The following is a 10,162-nucleotide window of genomic DNA, read 5'->3' as shown; positions in this document are numbered from 1 at the left end:
TGTTGTGTATGTGAAATAAATTGGTATATTTAAACAAGGAAGATTGTGTCATTCACCGATTTCAAATTAAATGATAGAAATATTTCAATGTATACAACAAATTTACCACGAACTGACAGAATTTTTGATTTTCCTGAAATATCTAACTTTGCATTTTTATATTTATTTCCTCTACTCTTCTGTCCTACAGAATCCTATTCAAGCCTGTGGAACAGATTCGCTACTTAGGACTTCATCTTAACAAGAGACTTATCGGTATCCCAATACAAGGCTGAAACGGTAAGAAAATCCTCGTATATTCCGATTATTACATCTACTTGACAAACGCTCTAAGCTTCCCATTTACTACAAAAACTCTTATACACTATGATAATATGACCTAATTGGACGAAATACTCCGTAAAATCCTTGATACTCCTTAGTACGTCACAAATAAACGCACCCATAATGACTTCAACATCCCATTCGTTGCAAATTTGTCCCGAAATAGATATACCTCCTTTCATATCAAAATCCTTACCCACCCAAACCCATCAGTTCTTAATATCTTATCCTTTACAATCCCTGACAGTCCTCCAAGGCGTCTGAAAAGAAGATGGAAACTTGGTGGTTCCTTTCTAAGGTTATGTGTTCTGAAACATTTGTTAAATTTAAAAAAAAAAAATTGTTTACAGTTGTAAATTTCAATAAATAAAACATATTGATTTCCTACCCAGATAATTTTCTCATTGGTTTCAAATAACTATTTTGTCAGTTTTAATTATTTTTTCTTATAACAGTATAAATTACTTATTAATTTATATTTATGTTCTTATATGCTTATTCATGAATATTTAATAGAAAACAACTGTGGTGTTTATTATTTATTAGATACTAAAAACCGGAATGCGATCCTCACTGTCATCGTGGATTATATCTGGTCAAGAATAATTTCTTGGACTAAAGGGACAGGAAGCAGACAGTGTAGATAGAAAAAGACTGAGAAATGCCTAGAAAAAATATTTAAATTTCAGTTGAATTCGCATTAACGATCGATTTAAAAATTCATGTCCAGAGGTCAATCGATATGCAGTTGCCTTGAATTGTTACCCATCACAATAGGTTTTTTTTTTAGAAGTGGCGTGGCCAGGACAGGTAGATGGACATTTAAATACATGAATCTATTCGTAAATAATGATCGCATCAGGTGACAACAGCCTTCAACAATTGTCTAAAAATTGAAGCAGAAAATAAGGCGTTATCTTGCAAAAGGTCATGTAATTCTGATCTTTGATGTTTTACATATACAGCCTATAGGAAAAAAAAGTTTTGTGACCACCCCCAAGTGGGAATCTCTACCAACCTCAAAAAACCTCAACATTTTTACGTTTAATCATTTTTTTTAATATATATATATCTTCATATTCGTAATCTTTTGAGAATAAATTTGTACACAACCTATAGGATAAAATCTACACTACACAAGTTCTAACTTATATTTTTATGTTTTGTGAGCATCAGCTCTGGCATCAAGTTACGTCATTTAAGACAATGAATTTACATAAAATGAACTCCCCAGGAACACGAATATTCTTTTAAATATATTTAACGTATAATATAAATAAATAGATAACACAAACAAATTTAATAACCGAGAAACACTAGGTAGATAATCTGAATTTTATTGGTCCTTGGTAAGAAAAAAAAATTATAATTGATAATCCTATTCATGTACATCAACTGTAATCTAATATAATATAAGATCACTGCAATACTGACCATCATAAAGAAAGAAAATACCAAATCTGAATTCCCGATGTTGGCAACATCTGAAGTTATTGGAATGCAAACGGGGGAAGGAACATTATTTTAGAGAGCGATAAGACGGACATATCATACCATTATCGAACTTCTTAATGCTCTCAATACTATCTAATCGTTTTTTCATCATAATAGTTAGTATTATAAGAAAAGATGTTCAGGCGCAACCTCATGAAATAAATTCCAACTTACCAAACAAGTAAAAATTTACGTACAAGTTAATTGAAATAACGTAACTGGGCAACATTGGGGAAATATCTTTAAATTAAATACCAAGAGAATGTTGTCACCGGTTTAGCTAAGCCATATCCGGAATAAAAGTAAATTTTGCTGTCTTTTTTTTTCTGAAAAAGATGAAGACCAGAAAAAAAAAAGAAAATGAGCTGGGCCAATAATAAATTTATTTACTACCTCATTTGTATGACTTATTGTTTCCGAGGTATACGCGAAATAAATTTAACGTAATAGAGAAAACTTTCGCTGAAGTGATTGAACCTTTGAAAACTACAGATTATGAGTTCACATTAATCAATGTTGAATCAAAATTTAAACAAGTTTTCTAAATGGACAGATTTTCTTTATTAAATTTCGCTGGTTTCATTATACACTATTTTGATCAACGCGATAGAAGTAGTAGAAGGAATGCCATTAATGGAACGTAAACATGCGGATTTCTAAGGCGTACGCGGTTTTATACCCGGTTATAAATTATTACCTGACCACTAGAGCAAATAATGAGAGGTAAATTAATATTTAATATCCATTGTGACCTTCAGGAGCCCTGGAGTACTACCCTTTGAGGGCTGACATTTAGGGCAGATACTGTGAGATGGGGCGAGAGCAATTCAACTCCCACCGGCCGGGGTTAGCCAAGCGTGAATGGGGAGAGACAAAGGAATTTATACAAAATGAAATCCCTAAGAACAAAAAGAACAGGAGTATTCTTTTTTAGGACCAATTTTAACAAAACTTCTTTATATTTGTATATTAAATGTATTATATAAATAGATAGATAATACAAAAAAATCAAACACTAAGAACCCCTAAGAGAATAGGGCAAATAATTAGAATTTGAACACACTAACGCACTTAGCTAGTACCAAAAAAAAAAAAACCATCCACAATTGATAATTGTATTAATATACATCTGCAGCCTAATAAATATGTAAGACGAAGTTAAACTGACCATCATAAACAAACAAAAATACCTATTATTTTTAAATAAATCATTAAGTTATTTAAATTTAGTTAGAAAAATATGACGACATAGTCGAATTTTTAGTCCGACAATGTAGTATTTTTTAAAACGACTTAATTGTACTCGACCAAAACCGAACCTCCACTCATGAGAAAAATTCAGGTGACCAGAAATCCTGGAGACCTTGCAACGAAAGAGACACTTGGTCACGGGTGCAGAACGTGCCGCAATGTTAAAAATAACAAAAAATAAAAACAAATTAACAAGGAAGGTCAGAAACAGATTGAACATATATTTCCAGAAACGAACAACTTCCTACCTTTTCAACTATAGCCTGTCTATAGCAAACTCTATGAGTATTACCTACAACACCAATGAAAGGCAAAACAATAAAATCTCATTAATCAAACAATCAGTGTAACAAGATTAGTTAATTAAAATGTCGATAAAGATCATTTAGAAAAAAATCAACTATCACATGATTATTTTCAATTACCTGGCAGATAGAACCGTTTACATATTTAAATAGAAAGTATTATACATTATGTATTTAAAAAATAATAATTTAACCGACTAAATGAAAAATAAACTTATTAAAGTCACAAGAAAATTAAAAAAAAAAAATCTTTAATATTTCAAAAATTTCCGGGTCAATAGAGTTCAAGGTTTGTCAGCAATTCGCATAAAATGTCGTAGAGCGTCGCGATAAACTCTAAGATTTTTACTCACAAAAATCATAAACACCAACTTATCAATTGAATACAATTAAAATAAGTATTTTAGAAACTATATGTCTTTTTTGTATATAGATTAGATCAAAGGCCTTGGTGTACAACTACATAAAGAACGGTTTCTAAGGCATTATTTCAACTAATTTCTTTAATTCTACTTTGAACTATAATATTATGACTACAAATAAAAAAAATTAAGGGAGCTATTTTTTTAAATTACTGATTTAAATTTTTATACTATATTATTTATAACAATAAATGTGCATAAATTTTTCGGTCATGCTTCGGATCAAAAACTACTCACATAGATTCGTCTTAATTTTCCCGTTCGCGATAACGACAGCAGAAAAACTTCCCTTATATTGCTTACGTCGTTAGTAATAACCCAATTAAATTTTTAAACACCAAAATAAATTAAAAGCATTTATTGCTGCAAACCTCATTGGACGAACACGCTTTGAATATTTAAGTGCAAACTGAAGTTAAATCAATGTCATAATTTTAGTCAGACTTTAAATATAATCAAAAGTACAGTGAACACTCGTTAATCCGAACTAATTAAAATAAAGAGGGTTTGGACAAAAAATTCGGATTACCAAAAAAAGGCACTTCAAAAATAACAAAACAATTTAAAAACAAAAATTATAAGTGTATTTACATAAAAATATTTTTGCAATAATTAATAATTATTCAGAAATTTATTTTTAAACTATTCTCTAGTGAAATAACCTGAAATTTTCATTTGTTTGAAACTTGAAATCATCTTTTTCAATAAATTCCTGAGGTCCAGGAGAGTGTTAATAAGGTAATAAAACGTTTCTGGGAAAACAATATTTTTGATTGCACATACATACCTACTTTCTTGAAGCTCATAGTTAACTGTTTTTCAATAGCGTAAACTAGCACTTTATTATTAAGAAAATTTCACAATAAAGATTAACATAATAGAAATTTAAATAAAAAAGTTGATATTTTTAATTAGAGTTTTAAGCCTAATTAAGTAAGATTTTTATTTATAATATGGTTTTATTGAATGTATGTATTTATGTACCACATACATAAAATCAAGTTTTCAATTTTTTTTTAATGGGTTATTTGGATTATGGAACAGTCTAGATTAGCGAATTTCTATTATAATATTTATGTAGAGTTTTTGTTGTCATTAATTATAAAATCAAAATGATTTTCAAATTTATTTTATTACTTTTTATAAGGATATTCCAATAAAACAGTTAATTAATTAAAGTTGAGTAAATAATACCTATGATTTTTTAATTAAAAAGGAAAAGAAAATGCAAACTGAAGGGATATACTCACTAGAAGGGTGAGGTATAAACAGCTTCTTACCTGGAACAATGGAGTTACAAATCAGGAAGCTTAATATACTTTCCCTATATTAAAAAAACATATTTTGTATCCAAAAGAAGTGAGGAGATTCTATGGGAAAGCACTCAAGTCAAAAAATTCATTTTTCCCCCAGACTCTCAAGTAAATAGATACTATTTAGATACTAAAAAGAAAAACAAAGGGCTTCAAAATAGTTAATTTAAACTCTGTGCTTTCCTATGGAATCTTCTCAATTATAGTAATAATTAATGGACAATAAATGGATGAAATAGTATAAGTTATAGAAAAGTTTATTACAATCAACTTTATTTTGCAATAGATGACATTTTATTCTTTCTATTTTTTTTATAATGAGGATATTTATAAAAGAGTAAACATTTTTGTCATTTATCCTCCCAAGGTAAACTATTCCTACATTATTAGTGGTTGAAAGCCACATTAATAGAACAAGCTTTAAATGTTAAAGTGAAAGATTAAGTTAAATAAACATCATAATTTCCATTAAATTTGAAATATAATCTAATAATATTTTTGTAGCTCTATATATACACCCCTTATGTGACCCTGAAAATGATTGAAACTGTCAATTAACAAAAATATACAACATATTTTAATTTCTTTTTAAAGAAAAAAAATCATTAATTTTTTTTTTCTGAAAAGATTAAAATATATTCAAGATGATTATTGTAGTAAAGAAAGATTTTATAGTAGTACTAGGGGTCCAAATATGTTTTTTCGCGTGTTCTGAACAAATAACCATTTCTCAAAGTTAATAAGAGACCCTATATCATCGAAAAGTGATTATATTATATATACCGAAAATATCTTTTTTAATATTAAGATAAATGAGATGTATTTCAGCAGCCATTAGAAACCATTGGATATTTTGGGCTGATCAACCAAAATGGGATTTAACTGATACATACAATGTTAATAACTATTATCTCAGAAAAAAAAAATGTGGTGAGAATACAACATATTCCTATATGTGCAAGTTACACTTAAATTTTTAGATTTTCATAAAAGGATTTTTAAACATTACTATAAATATATTAAGAAATTTTTATATAAACATATAAGTATACTTTTATAATTAACTAAATATTCAATGATAATTTATTACTAACAATTTTATTTTTAGGTTCAATAAAAGTACTATAATTAATAAAATGAGAATACCAATCATTTGTCATGAACTGTCTATAGTAATAAGTGAGCATATAATAAAATAGAAAATAAGCATACCTTTTTCAATAAATATGGTGCGTCAACATGAAGTTTACATTTTCTCTCAGTTTTTTTGATTGATTTGTCAGGTGAAGTCCAATCAGAAATAATATCACAATTGATTACTACAGGAATCTGGGGGCAAGAGGGGAACCTCCGCTCATAGGCCTATTAACAGAAAGAATTACTAGATATTCAAACTTCGAAACTAATTCAGAGCCAGTTAAGGACACATTACATGATTTTATATTTGTCAATCTAATAATGAAGGGTATTTATAAAACAAAACTTTTAAGGACAAGCTATGAAATTCTGAAATTAATTCATCCAAGAAAATAATCTTTACAAACGGGTGCAATAAATTTAATAGTTATTTTATTAATGAAAGCATCAAATATGACATAAAAAGTAGAGCAGTGAAAGTAACAACTTTGACATACACTTCCAACTATGTTGAATAACTTCAATCATAAACTAAATACTAGATCATAATAGGTTATGAAAAATGAAAAGAAGTTGAGGGAAGAATTGTGTTTTTTAGTATAGTAAATTGATAAATTAAGTATCAAGGGAGTACTAATCAAACCTTGTCTACTTTACCAACTGTCAAGAAATAAATAATTTATCATGCACAATAAAGAATTAGCTATATATTTAAAGGCTCAAGCACAAATAATGATTGATAGAAGTAAATAATAGAAATCAAAATCAATAGCACAAAATTTAAGTAAAATCAGAGTATTTACCTTCATAACAAGTTCAAATGGGTACTTATAAACCCTAACAGGGGACACATATTTCTGAACCATTTTCTTGTGTTTAGTGGTGTTGTAGGGCAATAAATCAAACCATTTTTTGTTTTACAGAGATAGCACGAAATAAACTATAACGACCAATTTACAATTGTATACCGCCTGAACTGTGATCTGTTGTTACCACGACGCGCACTTCTCCTGTTATGTCAAACATATCAATCCGGGGGATGCGAGCGCTCCTAGAATACCTTACAGGAACTATTGATTACATCTGAATTTTGCGCCATTTTTGTTAACAATTATTTCCAAATTAAACTTGATTCCGTAAATGTACAAAAATCTTTCATGCTGCCTAAAAGAGTTTTTAAAAAATTTCCTCGAAAGAGATTTTTTTTTAAAGCTTTCAGAAACAGCAAATAGCAGTAAATATAACCTTATCTTGTACAGCTGTTGATAACACTGATTTGGCTGTTAGTGTTTGTGAAAAATTTTGCGTGCCAATTGATTTAACCCTCTTGATAAGAGAATGGAAACCCCAATAAAAGCTAATAGTTTTCATAATTTGTCCTCTCCAGATGGTAGCCCCTCTCTTCATGTCCCAAGTCCTATAATAACTAGGCGTACAAGAACTGATTCAACGTAAGAGGATAGTTATATAAAATGAAAATTTTACAGCAATGATACAATAATTCACAAATATTCTCCTTACAGATCTGCAAGAGCTTTCTCTAACCCACAAGAGCATGGTGTTGTTAAACAATTTAGTAGGTCTAAAGGACATGGTTTCATTCAGAGAGACTCTAATGGTGAAACTTTGTTTGTCCATATATCAGAGTAAGTTAAATTTACACCAATTTATAGGCTTCATAAAAGAAGTTATAGAGTTCTTGTAATTATTATAATTTTTATTATTATAGAGGTACTTTTTATATCGCCCCATCTTCTGGAAATTTCGGTTTAGGTATGTTTATATCAAAATACTAAAATATAAAATGCATTTGGTACTATTTGCTCAGTATACCACTACCTCTGTTTCCCCCTCTTTTTTTACATGTTTAGCTATTTTTTATAGATCTTTTGTTATATTTTAAATACATTCATTCAGAATATTCATCATTGAAATATATCTAAATGTGTTTGGCTGATATTATTTTGATTCTTTGGATCTTTTTTAACTTTTCATGTAATTATTTTATCATTAATTGCATGGCATTTCTATGTAAATAATTATGTAACTTCAGTTTACAAGTTCCATAGTCATGACTAATTATTCTTTTTTATTAACACTAATTCACACATTAATAGTAGATTTTGTTTAGTGATTCTATGACCACTACTTATCTGATGCACTTGTCCAACGTTTGTGCTTTGTAATTGAACGTACCTCTGAAATTGGTTTTTAGTTTTGGAATTCTTTTCTAATAACCTTTTATGTCTTCTAGAATTTGTTTGCAACCTATACTTTTCTTAATATAAAACTTTATCCCTGACTACTTTAAAATGCCATTTATTTCTGAACCTTCTCCATTATCTATCTTCTGCACATTTGTAAACAATATTTGATTATGTATCTCTATTATTTTTTTATATTTCCATATTTTAACTATAGACATGGTCCAGTATAACTTTTATCAAAGTTCATCAACTTTTTTCTGTACCCATGCAAATAACTAATTTCTTGTGTTTTAAAACCAGCTCGTCCAGTAGAATTTATTTTCTGATGGCAAATCATTATCCTTAATATATTGGTATTTACATATGCAATAGAGGTATGAAAAACAAAGAATTTCCACAAGGATAAACTTTCATAAATAAGAAAATAAAAAAAAAATATGAATATAGTGAGGAAGCTATACTGATCCATGTACTTAGCAAAATTTCTATTGAATTGTAATCATAGTTTTCTTAGCAAACTATTTATGATTTTTATTTTTAGATAATTAGGAACAATTAAGTTATAGTTATTGAAATTGAAATTTTAGCCAGTTTTATGGTATAAAAAAAACAGAGCTGTTTCTATTATACTTCGCAGTCAAAGCATTTTAAACAGAAAAAAAGAAAGTGTTCATTTAAATTACCATAAATTGAGTTATATTGTTTATTATTTTTATGTTAAAATATTGTTTTGTTTTATTTTATTATCATTATTTCATTTACAGTGTGGAAGGAGAATATGTCCCACTTCCTGGAGACAAAGTTACCTACCGTCTTTGTCCTATACCTCCAAAATTTGAAAAATTTCAGGCAGTTCATGTTGAAATTGTAAATTTCACTCCTGAAGTTCACCTGAAGTGGGATACACCAGAAACACCTGAACCTAAAGAATAATTCTATTTTTTTTTTTTTTATGCTGGTAATTATTTTAGCTTATTTTTGTGCATTTATTTTTATACAAGAGAAATTGTAAATTTTACATTTTTTCCCAACTGTTACTTAGTTTATATTTGTTGTAAATTTTGCACCATGTTTAATTTTTATAATTCATTTTCATGATCTTAATTATTTAATTGGGATCATAAATTGCAGGTATATAAGTATTTTATTGTCTATAAATTGGCCTAAAATGGATTGTTTGCACAAAGAAGGTATGGACATATTCTATTTGTTGATGCAGAAATATTTTTTCCATGAAATCATTTAAACTAAATTTGTATTTAGTCAATTTTATGAATGATTGTAAATTCTAAATGATTTTTTACAATTATGCAAAATACTCTGTGAATATTTTAAACAAAAGTTTAAAGGATGTTATCTTAAAGTTTCAATCTTAACATACTTATAAAAACGATTGGACTACTAATTAATTATTAAATTGCATAAATCTATTTTGTTATATAGATGTTTTGGGTTATATTTGATCTCTTGCCATTTGCTGCATTTTTATGTTTTAGAATTAACCAATATGTATCAAAAATTTTCTCTGTAATTAATCAAATTTAATATTTAGTTATTATATTTTCACTTACAATTAGTTTTTCTAGTTTATTGTGATAAATTTTAATTTTGCTTAATTTTTGTTTTAATTTGTGCATTTATTAACTTATTATTAATCAATCTATGAACTTAATTTCTAGGCTTAGGGTAAACAATTATTAGGCTATACA

At 28.0% G+C, this 10,162-nt stretch overlaps 2 protein-coding genes across 5 annotated transcripts in view; one reads left to right on the top strand and one right to left on the bottom strand.

Annotated features, from left to right (window-relative positions):
* retm (real-time) overlaps nt 1–7,383 on the bottom strand; it is a 115,556-nt gene extending 108,173 nt beyond the window's left edge. For both annotated transcript variants that reach the window (XM_014421321.3, XM_014421322.2), the window contains exons 1-2: nt 7,050–7,383; nt 6,322–6,471 (exon numbers count right to left, since the gene is read on the bottom strand). In XM_014421321.3, coding sequence (XP_014276807.1) covers nt 6,322–6,471; nt 7,050–7,112 — 213 coding nt within the window. In that variant the 5' untranslated portion in view covers nt 7,113–7,383. The remainder of the gene's footprint in view (nt 1–6,321; nt 6,472–7,049) is intronic.
* Nucleotides 7,384–7,475: 92 nt separating this feature from the next.
* LOC106681153 (cold shock domain-containing protein CG9705) lies at nt 7,476–9,642 on the top strand. 3 transcript variants are annotated; one of them, XM_067050927.1, is made up of 4 exons: nt 7,476–7,697; nt 7,770–7,892; nt 7,976–8,019; nt 9,218–9,354. In XM_067050927.1, exons 1-4 carry the CDS (start codon nt 7,585–7,587, stop codon nt 9,322–9,324), a joined length of 387 nt encoding a protein of 128 aa, XP_066907028.1. In that variant the 5' UTR covers nt 7,476–7,584; the 3' UTR covers nt 9,325–9,354. The 3 variants fall into 3 exon arrangements, with proteins under 3 accessions (XP_066907028.1, XP_014276810.1, XP_024218741.1); XM_014421324.3 differs by lacking the exon at nt 7,976–8,019 and adding an exon at nt 9,585–9,642 and having other exon boundaries at nt 7,490–7,697; nt 9,218–9,411; XM_024362973.2 differs by lacking the exon at nt 7,976–8,019 and having other exon boundaries at nt 7,491–7,697; nt 9,218–9,642.
* The last annotated feature ends 520 nt before the right edge of the window (nt 9,643–10,162 follow it).

This window comes from Halyomorpha halys, unplaced genomic scaffold (genome assembly GCF_000696795.3).
Source record: "Halyomorpha halys isolate HHAL.00 unplaced genomic scaffold, Hhal_1.1 Scaffold312.1, whole genome shotgun sequence".
In the NCBI taxonomy this organism is placed as follows: Eukaryota; Metazoa; Arthropoda; class Insecta; order Hemiptera; family Pentatomidae; genus Halyomorpha; species Halyomorpha halys.
Note: the sequence above shows the minus strand (reverse complement) of the source record. Positions and strands in the feature narration are given on the sequence as shown.